The sequence below is a fragment of the Anopheles aquasalis genome, chromosome Y (genome assembly GCF_943734665.1).
Source record: "Anopheles aquasalis chromosome Y, idAnoAquaMG_Q_19, whole genome shotgun sequence".
NCBI classification, from domain to species: Eukaryota; Metazoa; Arthropoda; class Insecta; order Diptera; family Culicidae; genus Anopheles; species Anopheles aquasalis.
Genome location: NC_064879.1, coordinates 5,873,826 through 5,894,423, shown reverse-complemented (window position 1 = coordinate 5,894,423; position 20,598 = coordinate 5,873,826). Strand labels below are relative to the sequence as shown.

At 48.8% G+C, this 20,598-nt stretch overlaps 1 protein-coding gene across 4 annotated transcripts in view; it reads left to right on the top strand.

Moving 5' to 3' along the window:
* The first annotated feature begins 2,753 nt into the window (after positions 1-2,753).
* Positions 2,754-20,598, top strand: part of LOC126579955 (mucin-5AC) — a 44,336-nt gene continuing 26,491 nt past the window's right edge. For 2 of the 4 annotated variants that reach the window (XM_050243743.1, XM_050243746.1), the window contains exons 1-2: positions 2,754-3,622; positions 8,812-9,063. In XM_050243743.1, coding sequence (XP_050099700.1) covers positions 9,055-9,063 — 9 coding nt within the window. In that variant the 5' untranslated portion in view covers positions 2,754-3,622; positions 8,812-9,054. Of the gene's footprint in view, positions 3,641-8,811; positions 9,064-20,598 lie in introns of all 4 variants that reach the window. The other 2 variants (XM_050243744.1, XM_050243745.1) reach the window with 2 other exon arrangements.

Sequence of the window (20,598 nt, the reverse complement as noted above, 5' to 3'; positions counted from 1 at the left end):
CGTGAGCCTGTCCCAATGTGTCAGGTGTGTGCATTGTGTGTGCGGTGTGTATGTGTGTTTGGTGTCATCGGGGTGGGACCCCGGCCTGCCCTGTGCGCGCATCGACTCCGGCTTTGCGGGGACAGGAGACGAAAGGAAAGGAGGAAAGGAAGGAAAAGTGAGTGATGGTCACCCGGGTGGACCAGGACCCCGGGGGGGAGGGGGGAGAGCGGGGCGATGTGCATCCGTCCCGGGCCGACGACGCGCAGATTCCACATGGCCTGGAGACACTGGAGTTTTCGGGGGGGGGAAATACCGGGGATGGATGCGCTGTCCGATGAGTAAGATGCATTAAGCGGGGGGGGGGGGGGGGGGGGGGTTCGGGGTGGGCGCATCCCTAGGACGCACGCCACAGGATGATGATGATGATGCCACCGTCACCGTGCCGTCGCCGTTTTCGGATGCCGTTTGCTCGGTTTTGGGGGGGTGGGGGCCGCAGGGGGTGACCACCGGGTGCCGGGTGTTTTGGGGCCGGTTTTTCGAAAGTTTCCTCGTGCTCACCGATGCTCGCCGCTTTCGTTTAACCGGAAAAAGGGAGGGATAAAACAGGAAAAGAGAAAGGGTTTTTTTGTTTGTGGTGCGGCCGAGGCCGAGGCCGACGGACAGGACGGACGGAAAGGGGCACGGCTAGTGCTAGTAGGTAGGTGAACCGCAGATCCGGTTTGCTAAAAAATTCTCATTCTCGTGAGAAGACAGGGGAGGAAAGCACAACGAGAGTGGTTTGTAGCGCTTTGTGCTGTTTACTACATAGTTTACTCTAATTCTGACGTCATGATCCTTCCAGAAGATCCAAACCCCCGCTAAACGCCGACTCAGGGGGCTCGCTCTACGTCCCTTTTTTCACTGTCACTGACACGACAGCAGAATGTAAACAAAACCAAACGTTAGAATGAGCAAATCGAGCAAATCGAGGGCTCGATCAAAACCCTTCCATCTCGGTCCGCTTTTGACTGCGTCACTGTGCGCTGTGCTTCCTACACGTTAAGATCCGCCGTGCCTGTCGTCGTCGTCGTCGTCGTCGTTGATTGGTGGGAAGAGAATGGGAATGGAAAGGGTGGTATGGTTAAAGCGCTTCCACCGTGCTTGTGGGTAACGTGATTGGAACCGTGCACACGGAGCGAACTAAACACTTGGTGACGAATGTGTCTGCACCTAGGAAAGAGAAAGAGAAAGAGAAAGATGTGTATACTATGCCTGTAACTGTCTAAACTAGTTAGCCGTGACGCTATGCAAAGAGTTTAACTGTAATTTGTATATTCGCGGTAATGGTTGCTCCTTGAGAAGTGATGGTTGCTTCTACAATATTTATCAGCCTTCATCTTATCACAACTGTCCTGCTGCTTATTTCAAGACGAGCAGGAATGGTGACATTAAAGATGACTATTGGGCAACTTTGGTGGAGGCTCCTGTATGGTTTGGTTAGGACTTTACGCTGCTGGAAAGCTCATGCTCGATGATGATCACCAACCGGTTGCAAAAAATATGTTTCAACCGGACAGTGCCGCCATCCACCAGCGACACAGTGGATGAAGGATCTTAAAATTGATTTACACGATTGGTCTGCTCGTTCTTTAGATTTAAATCAAGTTCAAAATCATCTGGGGAATCCTTGTAGATAAGATTTAAGCTACGGGAAGCAGTTTTCCTAAGTTGGTGAGCTCTTAAATGACTTAAAGCAGTAGGCGCTGAAAAAAAGGGTGAAAAGTAGGCCAAATCGCATTCTCCTGGTTGCAAATCGCAGCGGGAAAGTAACACTTTATTAATTGTATTATTTGCAAACTGCGGCTATTTGTTACAATCAAAAATAAAATTGGTTTTGAAGAAAAATTGAAAACTTCTACTAACTGGACAGCTCGAAAACAACACAATGCGTGTAGCTGTGTAGTATATGCACGTAAAAATACGAAACTCACACTGTAAACATAACTCACCAATACCAATCAATAATGATACGGGTTGAAATTATTGCAGTTAGCATTAGAGAGAAACTACTAAAATCGCAGGTGGTCTTATACTAACTGGAAGGAGTGTAGACTGGTTGCTGAGGCTCGGCTTGATGAGTTCTGGCACGCAGCATCGGCAAAGCACGAGAATGAAAAATTGGAACAAAAAAGAAAAAGAGAGCAAGACAGCAGAAGGTGCACCAGAAGGAAGGTGGCGCGTGTGCACCCCAGGCAGCAGATGAGCTAAACGGATCGGCTCCGGGCTTGTTTTTTTTTTTTTTGCGAAAGTATGCGCCGCAAGTCAGCGCGGCGCACCGGACACACGGGGAGTACACGGGGCATTCATCAGCGCTTAGCGCTCAGCATCTCAGGGGGGGGGGGGGGGGCACCGATGGGTGCCGATGCAGGAGTTTGATGAAAGTGAAACGCTCGGACCGCCGCCGGAGATGCCCCGAGATGAGGGCGCGAAGCAGCGCTGCAGAGGAGATTCGAAGGGTGGGTGGGGAACCGATCCGCTTCGGGCGACCGCACGGACCGGTTTTCGTTCGTCGGTTTGCCGGGGGTTTCTTGCCTTCTTCGGCTGCTCGGTTCGGCTGCTGCTTTGCCACCTCCACAAACGAGCGGGGGGGGGGGGGGGGGGGGGGGTTTGGGAGCCACACCACCAGCCAGCTTCCTGGTGCTGGAGCCAACACACCAGCCGTGTGGCGTGGGGCTAAGGCAATGTGGCGTGCTGCCGTCGGTTCGAACCGAGGCTCAGTATGCCAGCGACAGTGCTCGAGAGAGGCCGTCAAAGCAAGCAAGCAAGCAAGCAAGAAAACCCCACCCCGCTCCCCCAGCGACCCAAGCCCGAGACCTTCAGCCAGCCAGCTAGCCAAACCAGGGAACTGGTTAAGCGCAAACGGCACCACCAAGTACGAGAGTCAGTGCGCCCTCGTTACTGTTTGTGTTTGTGCGTGCGCGCGCGCGCGCCCGTGTGTTTGTGTGCATGTGCCAGTGAGTGTGTGCGGCCAGTCCAGTGATCAAATCTGCGATCCGCGATCCGCGATCCGCGGCGCTCCCCCACCCCAGGTTGACATCGAGTTGAGTTGGAGACTTAGAAACCGCGAGGGTTTGCGTTTGCAGGATGCAGCCTGCATTCCGCCGACCGTCGATGGTGTGCGCTTGACCGCAGCGCGGTGTTGTTGACTAACCCCCCCTCGAAAAGTGCGTAGACATTGCGCACGATACCGTGCAACCGTTTCGGACTATCTATCCTGGCTCGCTAAGCCTGCTCAGGCCCTAGTAGTGTCGGGTAGTGTCGAGTCGAGTGAATGCGATTAGCAAGCGAGGCGCCCCGGGTGATGTTCCGTATCGCATGGTGCTAGGCAGCAAGTGGAAATAAGATCTAAAAAATAGAAAAAGAAGAGAAAGAGGGAGCGGATAAGGGAAAAGGGTAACGGTTTAGCGCTTCTGCTTCGCCGTGAAAAGGTAAGAACCATCGGCCAGGCGCTCGAGGGTGCTTCGTCACATACTTCAATCAACCACCACCACCACCACCACCACCACCACCACCACCGCCACTCACCAATAAGTCAGTGTTCCGGGTCTACTAGCAGCCGCCCTTCCTCTCCACACCACACCACCGGTGTCGAGATCCTCGAGTAAGCAACTGGTCACTGGTAAAGCTTGGGACACTTAATATTTGGCCGCACTCTTCTACTCACTGTAGCGTGCTCCCCGTGGTCGCTTTCCAACTCTTGGTTGGTGGTCTTTTTAAAGGTCCAAGTCTTTTCTTTTAATGATAAAAAAATCGTCAAAATCGAACCGCACCTTCAAAAGTTATCAGCGCACGAATGAAACACGAAGGGTGAAAAAAAAGTCTGCACACTACGCTACGAAAACTCAATTTCACTGGAGTAAAAACCCACGTAAAACTGCAATTTGGCCAAAACCGCGCAGATAAATTTGACTTTAGCAATCGAAGAGGAAGTACGATGTATGGTTTTTTGATCATTTAGGCAGATGAAATTGCCCGCAAAAGTACTCATTTGACATGCGATCCCTCCATGAACGGCCGTTTGTACAAAACCAGAATGCCTGGCAAAGATCGTTTTATCTTTTATTAAGTCTCAGAAAGGTCCCGTTAAATTTTGGCCCGACTTAGCAAGCAGCCATTCCAGTACAGAGATCATAAATTGGTATCGAAACAAGAGCTTCAAGTAAAAATAACTTCAATCCACCGAAATTGCCCACAATGTATCGTCCTATACCATTATAGTGGGCGCTGATCTACTAATGACTACAGGAACAATGTAAAATGATTAGAAAATCCAGCTGTAATGTACAAAAATGGTGTGAAAAAATGGCCTGAATGAGACTTCTTCCTCCGACTGTGCACGAACATTATGTGTAGCATAAAACCAAAAGTGCGTAAATTCATACGCAACGTGGCCCAATAATTTACTCGCTCTTTTTTACTGGATAGCGAGATAAAATACCTACAAAATGACACACTTTACCATGTGTCTAGCTTATTGCTAGCCTGAGCTGTGTCCTGTTGTTATGCGGCCAAATGTTCACTGTTCCATGCGCTTAGTAAATGTAAACCAAAAAGGGGCCACAAATACTAGCAATGGAGCGCATCTGATGGAGCGACCGATGTGTGTGAACTGAAATCGAAAGTTTTCGCTTTGCCCCCCGGGGCGGGGGGCACTCCACACACATCACTGACGCCGATTAACCTCGCTCAGGCTCGATGAATTAATGAATGGACTGGTCTACTAACCAGCACTAACCAGGAGCAAGCCGTAGCTCACGCGAGAACATTCCTTTTTTTCTCGCTCACGCTCGGCGCCCTTTGCAGGCGACCTGTTAAATGTCAGACCGCTGCTGGCGGTGTGCTGGCCGCCTGCGGGGAGGGGAGGGGGGGCACTGATACCTGCAGAGAGCCAATTCGTCGGCAGCTTCTTCCTTCCTTGCGATGTGGTGCCTGCCTCGACAGAGAGAGAGAGAGAGAGAGAGAGAGAGAGAGAGAGAGAGAGAGAGAGAGAGAGAGAGAGAGAGAGAGAGAGAGAGAGAGAGAGAGAGAGAGAGAGAGAGTGAGCAACGAAGCTGTTTGCTGACGTGTCGCTGCCTCGTCGTTGCGCGCCAGAAAGTTGCACCTTAAAGTCGTCCTAGAAGAGTGCACAGGCGGTTTATCGGCCGTGTGCCGCGTGTGTGCCTGCCTGCAGACCAGTTGCTGGGCCCGGTTTTGTTCCCGCCAGCCAGCCAGAAAGCCAGTCAGCCCGAAGTAGCATAAGCGCCTGCAGCTACAGTTTGGTGACCTCGTCGCCACGAATTTTCCTCGCCGAATAGCTCGCTCGATCCTCCCTCATTTCCCCGAGCCCTCGTCGGTGAAATTGAAATGGCGAACGGAAGCGGAACAGTCACTCCTTATCTCCACGCAATCCACGCGTATCGTATGCAGAGCGCGTACCAGTGGCCGCTTGGCTCCAGGATCTCCTGTTCCCAGCGCCCCCCCCCCCCCCCCCCCTTCCCTGGGGGTAGCTGGAATTTTGCCCGTTTGTACGCCACACCAGGGCAAGCTTTCGTTTTGCTTCGTTTCGTGCAACTAGCCCGCCCTGGACTGGACTTTCAAACGAATGGCTGCCAATCGAGATGGCAGTTTTTGGACGCAGACTGCAGAGCCGCCCCGGGTTGCCAGTTGGTTGGTATGCGAGGCGAACAGTATTTTAGGAGGTGGTGGTGGAGGGGGAACGTTGTGAAACTTGGCAGCACTTTGGATGCCGAGCGAACAAATCGATGAGATCGAACGTGGCCGCTTCGCAGCAACAGGTTGCAGCACACACACTCACACGCGTACACTCCACCAGGGTAAACATGTCGGGGTTCAAGTTACCGTCGCGGAGAAACGAAATGATTGGTTCCCGGTGACCTTGGAGCAGCAACATTCGCGGCAGTGTGGCCTGCCTTGAGGGGAAGGGGGGGGGGGGGGGTGGAGGGGTAGGTCTGTGGAGACAGCTCCTTTTCAGCTTCGGCATTTCGTCCACCACCCCTTGGTGGCCGCCACGTTGGAAAATTTCTATACGGAATGTTAGTATTTGCAGCAAATGGAAATTGTCAAAACAAAATGTGCGAAACAAAAAAACCAAAGCCATTCGAGCGATCTCGTGCATCGACGCATCGAGATGCACGCTACATCGCCGGCTTTCCGGCGACCGCGAAACAAGGAAAAAGCGGAACAAACGCTCGGCCGCAAATGTGAGCCACGGGAGCGGCAGATCAGAAAGCGGTTCCACTTGTTTCGCAGGCGAAAGCAAACAAACCAACGGCCACACCAGGTGCTCTGCTTCCGTCCGCTGTTGGCGTAGGAAAAACAGGCGCAAAATGCATTGCAACGAACGCGGATTGGGAGCAGCAGCAACATGCACTACTTCCTGTCTACCCGCCGCTGCACTGCACTGCACTACTTCCTTGTGAGGCGTTTGATTGCACCGTGTTTTCACCGGGGGCCCACTGAAAACACTCATTTCTCATTAAGGGCCCACGCGCGCTCCGATCTCGTAGTTTTGCGTGGCGTGCTCGGGTGGGCTAGCACAGTTTTTTTCCGCTTTCCTGCATCCCAAAAACCGCCGTGTTACGACAGGCTGGCGTCTGCCTAATTACTGTTGTGCACGCTGCTTTACACATCTTCCTCACACACATGCACACAAAACACCCCAAAGAAAAAAAATAAAGGGGGGGGGGGCAGCAAAGCAAAGGGAAGTTGTGTTCATTTGACACTCGACAACAAAATACCCCTTCCTCTCCAGATTAAACCAGGGACCTTCAAAACTGATTCGCCAATCAGCACTACGCACACAGGGGTGCCGGTGGGTGGGCGGAAATGGATGCCGTGGATGACCCATCGAAGGCACTGCCGGCTCTCTGCTCTTCTTCGAATTCTTTTGTTTCGAAAATGCCACCAAAGGTCACCATTCCAGCGCACCGGCGCTCAGGGTCACAAACGCCGTGCCGTGCGGTGGAACAATCAAAGTTTTCATTATCTTAATGGCATTGGAATAACTTAGCAAGCAACAAGCATTTGAAGAACGTTTTCAAACGGGAAGTGGCCAAACGACGAAGACAGCTACAGCTTGTTTCGGTGGCTATAAAGGTGCATGGCCACGAGCAGCAACTTTCCGTTGAACAACTGACAAAACGAAGTTGAACTAATGTTGCTATCGTGTGGTTTTGATATAAGAAAAAAATGAAGCTTGTTTTTAAAAATAACTACAATTAAGTGGAGGCGTCGGTATTTAGTTGTTGTTTTTAAACATTTTTCCCTGAATGCTGATCCTTTCAAGAATATTGTGTAAACGTTGAGGATCAATAGAAGCAAAACTGACAAAGTTATGGATTTTTGAAAAATCGCCTTTCATACAAGGATCCATGCAGCACGCTACTTTGAAAAGCGTTTCCCAAAGTCGGTGCCCATCGTACCGTAAAAACTACTTGTCTGATTGATTTGAAATTTTTAACACATAATCTGCACACTTTTTGCCAGGTAGTTCCGTCGAGATTTTATGAACATTGTTGATACTTTTTTTACAATAATTCTTTAAAGCTGGTTTTTTTTGGCAGAATCGCAAAAAGCCTCACTTTTTCAACTTCAAAAATCTGCCAAAAATCGAAAAATAGGAATATCAACAAAAACTCTCCGGAGCTACCTAGATAAACTTATAATCTTTCTAACGAATATCAATTTGTATATTTCTGATGACCCGTCATGTCGCTACGATGGGCACCGTAAAAAGAACTTTTGCGACGACACGCCTACCAAAATTTGATGCCATGGATTAAATTTTCAATGAATATTGGTCAAAACAATACCTCTTGTTCTTGAATATTCTTGAAAAGTTGTAGATTATCATGCCATTAACTGGAAAAATAAAGTTGAATAGTTACGTCACAAAAAATCGTCAAAAATGGGCCTTACTTTGGCCCGAAAATACCGCAGTCGCCACCTTAACGTGGCAAACGGATCGAAAGACTTGCCTGCTTCGGAGCAAAGCGACGAACCTCGCTTTGGGCACTGTTCCCGTCCGTCGCCATTCCCCAGGTAGTGTTGTGTGGAATTTTGTGCATTTATTCTACTTTTGAGAGTACACTCTATCGCCCGTTGTGTGCTTCGATTGGTCCAGAACGTGAACGTTCAGAGATTTCGGTGAAACAGGCAAAAAACAAAAAAAAACCGCTAAACATATGCGTATAAGGTGGAAATGGATGTAAAAAAAAACTCCGTCGTCTCGCTTCGGCATAAGCGACGAAGCCGGTTTGACATACTTCACCGGCCAGCCATCCGTAAAGGCTCGATCAGGCGATCAGCCGCCATTACCAGACACATACACACCACACACACACATGCACACAGGAATCACTAGTATCGGAACATGTTAAACCACTCGCGCGAGCTCGAGCCAGTTCGAGCCCACATTCCATTCTGGTACACGATACAGCCTTTCAATTGCCTAGCTACCAGTTGCCTAGTTACTAGTTTACCAAGGCTTGGAACTGAAATTGTAATCGAGTAGTAATGACACTGTTGTTGTTTGTGTTTGTGTTGTTCCGGGGGTACCGGGTAGGGAGGGTGTAGGGTATTGCCTTTCCTTCTCTGTTTGAAAGGTGGATCGGTTCAGTTTCGCACACGATGACAACCTGCTCACCGAAGGGCGAATCATTGACGAAAACCCAATCTCTTTTTATCGCATCGTGCCGAGAAATGCCGTGTTTTTTTTGGTTTTGTGCGTTCGTTTGTAGTTTCTGTAGTGATGACGGTGGCTAAAGATATTTTCTCCTCTCTTTATTCCAGTGTCCAGGCCGAGCTACCGATTGCCTGGCAACCAGAGGGTAAACTGATAACTGAGGCCCCCCCCCTGATCGCACGCGCCCGATCAACAAAGCGACAACAACAACAACAATAAAAAAATCGAAGCAACCCCATCGCAAACCGGAGTGCCGGGGTGGGCTGCTGGAACAGCAACTGGGATACTCCTCGCCACTGGAACAATCACTGGAGTTCACGCTGGGAAAGTAATCAAACCAAAGCGTAACCATGCTTCCGGTAAGTGTACCAACTGCCATTCTAAACACCCCGGGCGCATTGCGTCATTCCCTCAGTTATCTCGTCATATTTTTCCCTTCTTTTCCCCCGTCTCCATTTCCTACCTTCGCCGGGGAGTGGGAAAAGTGAAGAAACAAAACTAAGAAGGAAAAGAAAGAAAGAAAGAAAGAAAGAAAAAAAAACAAGACAACACAAAACCGACAACCGTAATCCATTTCCGCGCCTCGCGGCGACACGCCATGCATTCGCGTGCGTGTGGCTTTAGCGGATGCATCCACGGGCGCAGGCAGAGGTTACGTGCCTCGACCGGGTTTACATATCGGGCTATAGTTTTCTTTCCCTTGCCTGGAAGCCATGGCCACATGCGTTATGCTACCCCACCATGGCCACTTCACACTTCTCCCCCGCCCGCCAACACGCCTACGCGTCGAAGGGAATGCGGAGATGCACGAGGAAATGCTTATGGCAGCGCAGCAACAAAAGGCTCATCGGGGATCGGGAGAGAAAGTGCGGTCGCCAACGCGATGCATTGCTCGATCGAAACTCTTCCCCCTGGTGCGCTGCTGCTGCTGCTGCTACTCTCCACTTACGTGGTTCTACGTTAGTCCGTCCGCCGGCCACATCCACTTACGATGGCTCTAACGATTGGAAACATATTAAACAAATACTAATATCCCTCGAAAACAACCAGATTCCTAGAGAATCGACCGTGAAATATTTAACACGTAGTAAAGCGGTTGGCAGAGTAGATTCTGATTTATTATCGCAGCATCAACAAGAAGTACGCTGTTGGAGAAGTGTTCCTGAAAAATTATTTAGGCTGTATGGAGCTTCTTAGCAAGTTTGATTCTTTTTTTGGCTGATCATTCAATAAAATATGCGAATCCGGGAAAAGCGAACACATCATATTTGTTCGCAAATATTTGACATGAATTTATTGATGTTATGGGAAAACATGTCCTTAAAACAATTACAACAGAAATTAAATTATCAAAGTATTTTTCCTTCAGTGTTGACAGTTCGCCAGGTTTATCGCACGTAGACGAATTAACATTTCTAGTAAGATATGTTAAAGGTCGTGATCCTGTTGAAAGTTTGTTAAGCATAAATCATAAGCAGAGTATTTAGCTGAAACAGTTTGTAATCTTTGGCTTGGTATAATATTCCAATTGAAGATTGTAGAGGGCAAAGTTATGATAATGCCGCCAAAATGGCACACTGGCTTGCAAGCACGTAACATTCATCCCGTAAATTGACACCCTGGCAGTTAATCTAAACTTTATTCAAATGTTTGTGTTCTTTTGTCATTTAAAAGTATTAAATCCAGATGAGTTCAGTAAAAATTGCAAAGCAGACTTAAATGAGAAGCAGAATGTCTTCATTTGGCAGAGTATCTAAAACGGTATCAATTAAAAAAGTGAAGAACCCAACACTATTTTACAAATTTATCACATTATGAAAGAAAACCGAATTGAAGACACTTTTCCCAATGTAGAGAGAGCTACTACGAGTTTTTTCTATGTTTGATAGTAACTAACTGGTAGCGGAGAACGCTCTTTGTCAAAATTAAAACGAATCAAAAATGAACTAATGATTTTTGATAAAATAAAATAATTGATTTCAATTGAATTTGAGTTAATAAATGAATTTTCACAACTTCAATCTAGGAGGCATTAAAAAAAAGAGGTTGGGGGGGGGGGGGATCCCCGTTATCATAGTGTGCCCAGGGTCCCCAAAAGGGCTAAAGACGGCCCTGACTGCACGCCACTATTGTCACCGCGTAGCGACCAGGACAGTCGTACAAACCATTGGCGGCATTCCGGCGCTATTGTTCGCCGATGGGCCGGTGTCATTCGACAATCGAACCAGCAGAGGCAATTCCATCGATCGATCGGGCCTGTTTTTGTCTCGTTTCATAATAAGCAACCCAACAAGGAGTAAGCCAGAGAAAAGCATTTGTGTAATCCCATACACACGAACACACATTGTTATGAATATTTTATTAACTTGTATTGCGCAATGCAAACAAACGCGATCGAAACGTTTAGAGCTGGTGGATATGGAAATCGTAACGGGGCGGTGCGGTTCATGGGCTGTAAGTCACTTGGATCGTGTCCCGGAAACCGGATACTGAACTATGCACCTTGCTAGAGTGCAATACCGGAGCCCAAGGCTACCAGTGCAAGTGACAGCGTCCGTGCGTGTTGAGCGTTTGCTGTGGAAGGCAAAAAAGCCCAAAAAAAAATACCACAACATCCCCAACTCACCTCTTCTGGTGGAGTGTTTTCGACGGTGATTCGTGGTATGGAAAGCTGCCGTAATAAATGTCACTTTCTCCCGCCGCCCCCGTTCCGGGATCATTCAGTTGCCCGGGATGTTGTTTATTGCATGGCGAAGAACGCCATCTTCCCGGTGATCCTGTAGCGTTTGGTGCGTCTTTGCTTGATCGTTTATCATTTCCCCTTTCGTCTGGCGCACGCACCTTTCGAATAGTCACTCACTCGCACGCTGGTCGCTCGAACAGTTATACCAGGTGATGTAATAGCTACTTAAGGGGGGGGGGGGGCTACCTCACCCGGATACGGATCAGAGAGACGGGGTCCGGGTCCGGGTGCGAATAGCAGCGTCACGTTCTTGGCATGCTGCTTGGTTGCGGCACCGCGCGTCCAAGAGCAAATGTCAAACGCATGATTCAGTGTCAGTGCCGAAGGAGGTTTTTGGTGTTTCCTGCCGCCCCGGGGGGCCGTGCAATGTCCGCCTCGTAGGCGGACGCTTCAGACGAAGACAATGGTGGCAGTTATGAATAACTAAAAGAAAAGGGGGAGCCGGATGCGTTGCGCTATGGACATGGTGCTGTTGAATTACAAAATATACTCCCCTGTAGCTTGTAGCATGAGATTCTTCAAGAACAGAGCTTCTCATGCCGATGGTGGCGGCGGCGGCAACTGCGAGAACACGGTGGTTCTAACCGCCCACTGCCACACCCTTGCTGGACTCACCAATACGGATGGATCGCATGTTGTTGTGTCCACCCACAAGAAACCGCGGCAACATGTTGCAAGGCGTACCCAGGAGGGTCACAGAACACCCGACAGTGAAATAATAACAGTTTTGCTACTCGGCAATCGCGCGGTAAAGCACCTTAAAGAACGGACGCAACTCAAAAGACTGCAAGCGACGAATCCCTTTTTTCCCCGTTGTTTTTGGCACATCTCCCGTCATCGTATAGGTAGCAATGGGCGAAAGCACACAACTACATAAGAAACTACAGGGTTTACTGACATGAAGTGTTACCGATTTAAATCACCTTGTTAAATAGTTTAACCAACTTGTTTGTGTTAAACTATTTTCATTTGATTTCATGGATTAACCTTTCAATGAATGTTGCTCAAAACAATACCAAATATTCTTCAAAAGTTGTAGGTTAGTATGCCGTTTATTTGAAAGAATAAAGTTGATTGGTTACGGCACAAAAAATCGTCAAAAACAAACTGTTCATTTCTAGTAATATGACACGTCGATCAGAATTCTGCTAAAGGGAACGCAGGGCAAGGCGGAACTCTGCTCTTCTTCATCCTGATGAGGAATGTAATCCTGACGGTGGCTGATAGCAGAAGTTCACTCGAAACGTTACAGCATCCACGAGTTACACAACCGAAACTTCCCACTGAAAACAATACCAACACAGAACGAACATGGGAAAAGGAAGAGAAAGGGGTTGCATACGCGGGCTCGCATGGTGGCTCCGGCTGCTTCTGCCCATGTGCCCTGTGCCTTCCTGACCGCCTGACGAGACACCTGCCGGGCAAGGATTGCCAAGGTTGCACGTTGCGCTCAAGTTTCACCTACCGGATTGGCGGACGGCCCCCTCCCCCCCCCACCCCCTTCATTCCCATTAGTAACCGTTAACTCGTTTCCATTCGGATCTTCCGCGATCGAGTGCGCTTGCTCAACAGGATGCCGTTCGTTCGTTCGTTCACTTTGTTCGCTCGGTTCGAGTATCTCGTGCCAGCAACCTTCACTTTCTACACTCGCTTGTGTGACAACGGGAAGAAATATTGAAGAAAGAGAAGAAGAAGAAAATAAAAACACACACACCAACCAAACGGGGAAAAAAGCAGCAATACAAAATGCTGCTAAAAGTGAGTGTACGGCGTTAACGGGCAGGGATTGGGTTGCAAACAGCAGCACCAGAAAAGGTAATTAAATGAACCGCAACAATAAAATTCCTGCCAACGGGCCCAGTTCCAGCAACAGGCCCAGCAGACCGCAGATTTACCGGCGGGATTCCTTTCGCTATTCCCAGCCGGTCGCTTTTCCGTTTTTCGCGATACCAGAGGGGTTTTTTTTTAGCGAGTTGACGAGAGACGCGTTGCAAATGAGCTATCGAAAAACGAAAACGAGCATCACAAAATTATTGCAAAAGCTTCACAAAATCTGGTACTGCTGGCTTGGTTGCAGTAGAGTGCGGGCAAATTGAGCCAGCACGGTCGAACGGCATGGCAGATGCTAATTTGATCGCTCACAAATCGAACACCTTCAAATACAACGACAAAGGGGCATTATGGACTGAGATTTGCTGCAGTTGCAGGAAAAAAAAAGTGCGCATGACAACGCGCTGAACCGAAGCCAATATATTGCCAAGCGAGTGTGAGCGGCAGGGCAAGGTTGTTTCGATTTTATGCGCCATCACTACGGCCGCATCAATTGCGCCAATCAGTCGAGTGCAGCTGCGATGGTTATGGCTGCAGTTGTTTGATACCCTTAAGTGGCAACTATCAGGTTACTGTCAGTGGTTGCCTGTTCCTTGATCCCTATATTCAATGCGTCATTGCGCGAGACGATTACTGCACAAGCAATACAGCAGCAGCAGCAGCAGTAACTGCATACCACGTGGCATAAGACCACATACTGCAACATTATCTGGAGTGAGTGGAAAGCGAGCGAGCGGGCGGCACCCTTGCATTGGGCGTTCGATCGATGTATCACTGTCGTGCGCGTACGCGGAGGTGATTGAACTTTTTTTTTGTTTTTTTTGTTGAGACAGTAGTATTGGTAGGCTGGTACTGTTACTCTGCGCAGCGACCACACCAACCACGCGCCAGCCCGGCTCTCACGTACCACCGCGGAGACACGTCTTCGAGGAAGAAAGACCGGCGGATTCGGCACCCGGACGATAGGGAAAGGCGCTGCCGCAAGACGTGCCTGCGATGCCGGAGAAGTGGTTTCGTGGTGTTTTTTTGTGTCCCACCAGACCTTGGTTTTAGGCCTTTTACACACGGCACGGCGTCGTCGTCGCCGTCGTCGAATGGTGGAATTCTGTCATCGCGGGCTCATAAAACTTTACAACCTCAGGGGTGTAAGGTGATCGACCCCGGGCAGGTCCAGCAACTTTTTGGTGGGTCCGTTGCTGGTCGAGCAGCGCCACACGCCAACGGTGGACAGCCAGCCACGAAGTACTGGCTATGGAAGTCATTTAGTTTACATTCTTAGCCTCCAATGCAGCGACGGTCTGTGCGCCGTGTAACCAGCGTGGCGCGAAAGAAGAAGAAGAAGAAGAAGAAAAAGATGAAGGAGTGAAGTGCTGTCTGTCCCAATAACGACTGCTTTGCATCTCTCGAAAAAAGTCAGCAGTCTTGTTTGGAATTTATGAATGAGCTATGAATTAGAAAGCGTATTATTCCAGAATTTCAGGATTTATTTGTGTACGGTTCGCCCAGCCGGAAATTACAGTGCATTGCACAAAATTCAAAACTCGTTCGAGATAATTGAAAAAGGTTGGAAAATCTAAAAAAAAAAATCTACGGTTGACTAGCTTCCAGTGATCACTCCGCCTTGATAGAGCTGTCTGTGCTTGGCGAGTGTCCCCGATTACTGTTATCACCGGTGGAGAGGTCTCTAAATCCAGCTAGGCTTTATTTGCAAATATAAAGAGAAAGGATAAATTTGATCACAGTGTCCTTCACTCTAGTCGCTCGCTGAGCTGAGTTGCCGTCAGCTCCTAGCCTCTCGCTATGCTTTCCCCGGTGTTATACCGGTCTCCGCGGCTGAGTACAGGGTGCGCCATCAGGATGAATCAGTCGATTTTAAAATTTAGTTTAAACCAGTTTTATTTAGATTATTCTAGGCCATTTATTGTGCCTTACTCAAAATATGATATCGATCAAATAAACGGCTTCAGTCGGCATACAAAAAGCGGCCCTTTTTGGGGCTGTTTTCCATTGTATCTGACCACATTTAGGGAGTTATTTTGGCCATTTCAGCTCCAAAATTTTGCCCAAAGTTGTTTCATAGTCTTCGATTTGTTGGCAAAAACCTTATTTTTCAAATAGAACCACAGGAAAAAAGCCCAGCGCCGTCATATGCGGCGACCGAGGATGCACCATCCATTGCACGATCGCAGTTTCCACTGTTGACCGATTTTTTTTCAATGTAACGTGTGACAATTTCAGTCCACTCTTTTAACGTGAAGTGATCCATTACTAAAGTGGCATAGATTGAAGTTTCAGAAAGTGTCCTATTTGTCAAAATCGACTGAAAAATGACAGAGTTATTCAACATCTTTCAAGCGACATCTTTTCAAGGTCTGTTGCACTTCTTGTTGCGTTCCCTTCTCTTGGTCAAACGATAACGGGGCAACAAAGAAAAAAAAAACAGGGAAAAATAAAAAGGAGTCAAAGTTGGCGGCGCTACCTGTTTCGCACCAATGACCACTATCACAACCTTGACACTAATGGTGTCCGAATCGTTCAATACCGTTCCTCGTTCCACTCGGGTGATCCTCGGTCGACGATGGTGATGAAATAGCGCATCCAAGCGCATTGATCTTTCCACCATATCCGTCATCCGGTGCCCAGCTGATGCCGCTGCCGCTGCTGCTACCACCGGTCAGTCATTCTCGGCATCTCTCTGCCAGTGTGCCACTTTGCCTTGGCACCTCTTGATTTGACTGATTTGCTGTATGTCCAACTCACTCACTCTCCTCCCTCTCTTACTGCAATACCGTGGGTGGAAGCTTGCCGAAGAATTTGAATAAAACCGGTAGTGTGGAACAATGCACCTTGGCTCATACTCCTGCTCACACCCACACAGGCAGCTTCCGTAATGTGCCTGAAATTCCTGATGCTGCCGATGGTCATGGCCCGTTGGGTGATTGCCGCCACATTGCCGCGGCGACCGTCCGTGTGGCGTTCACTTTGAAAACAATCGATGCCAACAAAGCGGCGTACGGAAACAATCGAAAAACAACACCACACGGCTCTCACACTCAGTTGGCACAAGCTACGGGCTACGTCACCTACATTTGAAATCTGACCTGATCTGCCGCCAACCCGGTTCGGCACAGTTCGTAACAGTGTAAGTGTCCCGCTCGATTGCTTCAGATCAGTTGAAAGGCAGTTAGGCAGGTCGTTAGAATGGGGCTAATAACTGGGCCCACCACCCTCCTCCTCCGAGGGCTAAGTGTTTGTCAGGTTGTGTACACAACAACTGTGGTACTGTTGAGCGTGAGCCTTGTCAGTTGACGTTGAGGGTCGCCTAGGACATTCTTCGTCTTCAAAACAAGTTCCTGACCTTCCTGGAAATCTTTTAACCACTCATAAACATTTTTATATAACTTGCCGTAGTTAGCAAAGGCTTTCTGCATCATTCTTTACCTAGCCGCAAACCAAATTTTATGCAAATTCTATGCTCAATAAATTTCGAAATATCAAAAAACGAAGAATTCGCTTTTAGTAGCTCACAAAAAAAATCCTATCTCAAATACTTATCATTATTTTGGCGTGAAACTTGGTGCAAGGTGCAACTAGTTCCTACCTACAGCAGAACACACCATCTGCTAGCGGTGATGAACTGAAGATTGAAATGATGTTGTTGTCTTTTTTTTATAAGAAATTCAGAGCTTCCCTTACCCCTCATTCAGTGCGCCACTGTGAGCGGTGCCGGATTCCATTGGTTCATCCTATTTGATCTGCAGCCACGCTACCTTGGCGCTTGCGGTAACCGGTATGTGGAAGCATTCGAACACGATCGGTCATGTTCAACTCACTTTCCCTCGTATGGACATTGAACTGTCGTTGCGCAACCTTTAGCCCGCTACCAACCGCGGCATCCCGCGAACATTGCGTTCATTAGTGGCTGCGTGTGCCATCGACACGCCGTGCGTCAGCAACAGCCAGCTAGTGATCTTAGAATACTTCAACAAAACATCTGCTAAGATCGTCTGTTAAGAGTGAAGAGTAGGGCAAGCGTGTGGCCTGACGGTTGTTGGATTATTTGCTCATTGTTGCTGCATTTTTCTTCACATGCTTATGACGATTATCCAAAACCGTTTCTTTCACCATTATCAAGCTACCAAATCCATACCATAAGGGAGGGCCTCGGTATTTAATTTCTTTGATGCGACACATATTTTTTACACTTTCCCCTGAATGCTCATCCTTTCAGGAATATTGTGTAAATATTTTGGATCAATCGAAGCAAAACTGAACAAGTAGAAGAACCGTGAGTTCAACTTTAAAACTCTGCCAAAAATCGAAAAATAGGAAATTCAAACAAAACTCAGCGGGACTAGCAGGGAAATCATATAATCTTTCAATAGAATATCGATGTGCTTTTTTCTGTTGACGCATCACGCAGCTACGATGGGCACCGGAAAAAGTACCGTTTCGCAGACGCACCTTCATGAATGTGATGCAGTGGATGAAATTTTTGATAAATCTTCTCCAAAATAGAGCTGAATATTCTTCAAAAGTTTTACTTTAGTATGCCATTCATTTGAAAGAATAAAGTGGAATGTTTGCGTTACAAAATGAACGCGTGCGTGCTCATGCCTCACCTTGCGCCTCTGCCTTGTCGCCGCGCATAGCGCCTACCAATGTCGTGAACTGATTCAATCCATCGAAGATCGACACAACACGCAGCCGCTGGTTGTAGTGCACGACGGTAAAACCTCGACTCGTTTAAATTAATGGTCGAATCACCTACGGCTTGATGAGTAGCAGCAGAAGCAGCAGCTCGCAGCAGCAGCAGCAGTAATTCCACACCATCAACACACCGAGCAATGGCGCAATTTCGTCTCAAAGTTGACATAGCCAGCGCAAACGAGTGTGCGATTAGCCCCGGGCGCTCTATCTACTTCTCGGAGTCCGAAGCATGTCGTCACGGTTTTCTGCGTTTCCCAACGTGTACTGTAAAATGAGGGCGTCTTGTCGCGGATGCGTCCCCGACATACACTGCTGGGCCGATGAGTGGCACTAGCAAGAAACAATGGTCGCGATGGTGCAGCAGGCTTCCGACGGCTGACCGGCAGAGCAGCCGTACTGTGGACCAAGGTAAACCTTGGGCATGGTGTCCGGCAATCTCGTCACTGTGTGCATTCTTGTGAGGAAAAGATGGTGAACCTGTTTGCAGTGCAATGCAAACCACGAATTCCCGCTAGTGCAACACGATTAGCGTAGCGGGAAAAGACGCCATCGCCAGTTCTTCTTTCGAATCAAGAACTGTGTAGATTTGACACAAAAGCACCCTTCCCCCCTCAATCAAGGGCAGCTCAAGTGCTGCGGCACCCGAGAAGGGGGACTTCCAAAGGGCTATACTCCGGTGCTACATGATGGCTGAAAGATTGCTCCGTGCTGCTGAAAAAAAAAGAGACGCTTTACTAGTAAATATCAACCGACGGAGCACTCCGGCGACGATATTTGTAGGTCACAGGCAGGATGATGACGAAATGCTGCTACACGATGCTGATCCGATACGCTTTGTCACCAGCGAAACAAAGTTCAGCTTGACGTGGAATTGGCTTTGGTGATGGTACTGGTAATGTCACGTCTGCTTCATAAACATTACAAAGCTGCCCAACTGCAACACTGGCACAGGATCACTGCACCCCTCCAAAAAAAAGGGACCAATTTGCGCCTGCGTTAACGTTGGAAAAGGGTTTTGGCTACCGCTGATGCTCGCAGCTGCAGCTGATATGAGGCTTTCTCATTCGCGCTGCTTCGATAAGCCTTTGGGACGCGCCGTAACCATTTTTGTCCAGCGGCATTCAAGTTGAGCGCGCGAGAGAGCGGCGAGACCGCAATCGGTCGATGCATAATCATCCAACTGCTGACAAAAGGCAGCCACGCAAGGGTACCTCTCTGGTCTCTGGGGACTTGTTTTTCTTCTTCTTCTTCTTCTTCTTCTTCTTCTTCTTCTTCTTCTTCTTCTTCTTTTTCTCTGGCTCGTCCAAAGTGTTCAAAACATAGAAAATGATTCACGTCATCTCACCTTAGCTGGCGGTAATTGCTGCTGCTGCCCATGTCTACTCTCTGCCATGAATTTCGTAATTTGCACGTAACAGCGTCGTAGCTGTGTGCGAGACCCCGGCTGGTTCAACGGCCGGTTGATAATTTCCGTGGGGTAAAATACGGTAGCGCCAGGGAAAAAAAAGGAAAGCCACAAATTGCATGTGCGAGGCACTATGGAAATTGATTGAAAGCTGATCAATCGGTGAACAGACCGTGCGTGTGTATGAGTGGGTGCGCGCCGTTACGCTTGTATTGAAATGTTTCCTTTTGTTTAAAAGAATCTCTCCGTTTAGGATCCACTGCCGCTAAAAACCGCGATGGCGACGCCGCTCGGTACGACTCGATGGAATTCTTGTTGCAGAAGAGAGCGTGCGTAGTGGCCAGCCTCTGATTGCGTCAGTCCAATGCATAGAACACGCACACACGAACGCCCTAGCAGGGCCTCCGGTCACCGTTTTCGTCTGATTTTCGGCCAAAAGCCAGGCGGTGTAGAAGAAGGGAGGAGGCGTGCTAGAGGGTGGGCTCTTGCGCGACTGACGCACCGTTTCCCATGCTGTACAATAGGCCGAGATGTGCGAAGGGAGAGAGAGGGAGCGCCTTAACCACATTCCATTTGCTGTGCTCACCTAGCGCTTGGCAGCGCTACGACGCTCTAGAGCAAGACCGTTTCTGCAAGCCAATAACCACCACCACCTTACACCACCCCCCTTGGGGACCGGCTGACCCGGAGTCAAACCCCGGGTTTTGTTTTGGGTCTCCCGATGTGAATTAGATCGTTGTGTTTACGAAAAAAACCTTCCACCACTATCAGCGATGCCACCCCCCGCACCCCCCTCCCCCCTCTGGAACTGTGGAGTGTGTGACGCAACTCGCGTCAACCCGCGTTCCCGCACCATTGCTGGAGGCGGGAGATTCCAGTTTCCCCACCCCACCATAGGCTGCGGCCGGGTTCAGGTCAGTCGGTCAACAGGGACACCCCCCTCGCTAGACAATGATGCAGCTGATTTGTTGTTTTCTGTCGCCAAAGTGATTTATGGGAACGCAGCGCGGTTGCTCCATTAGCGCTGTTTAGTGCACCGAGCGTTCCGAGATGCCGCTAGCGAGATCCATTCCGCCTGAGCACTTATTACGTCTCGTTACGTCGGTACCACTTATGTTCCATGTTGAGCTCTTTGTTGACATGCAGAGCGGTACAGTGAGTTTTCCCAGCAGCAAATGGATTCCTGGTGATGGATGGATTTTTCTG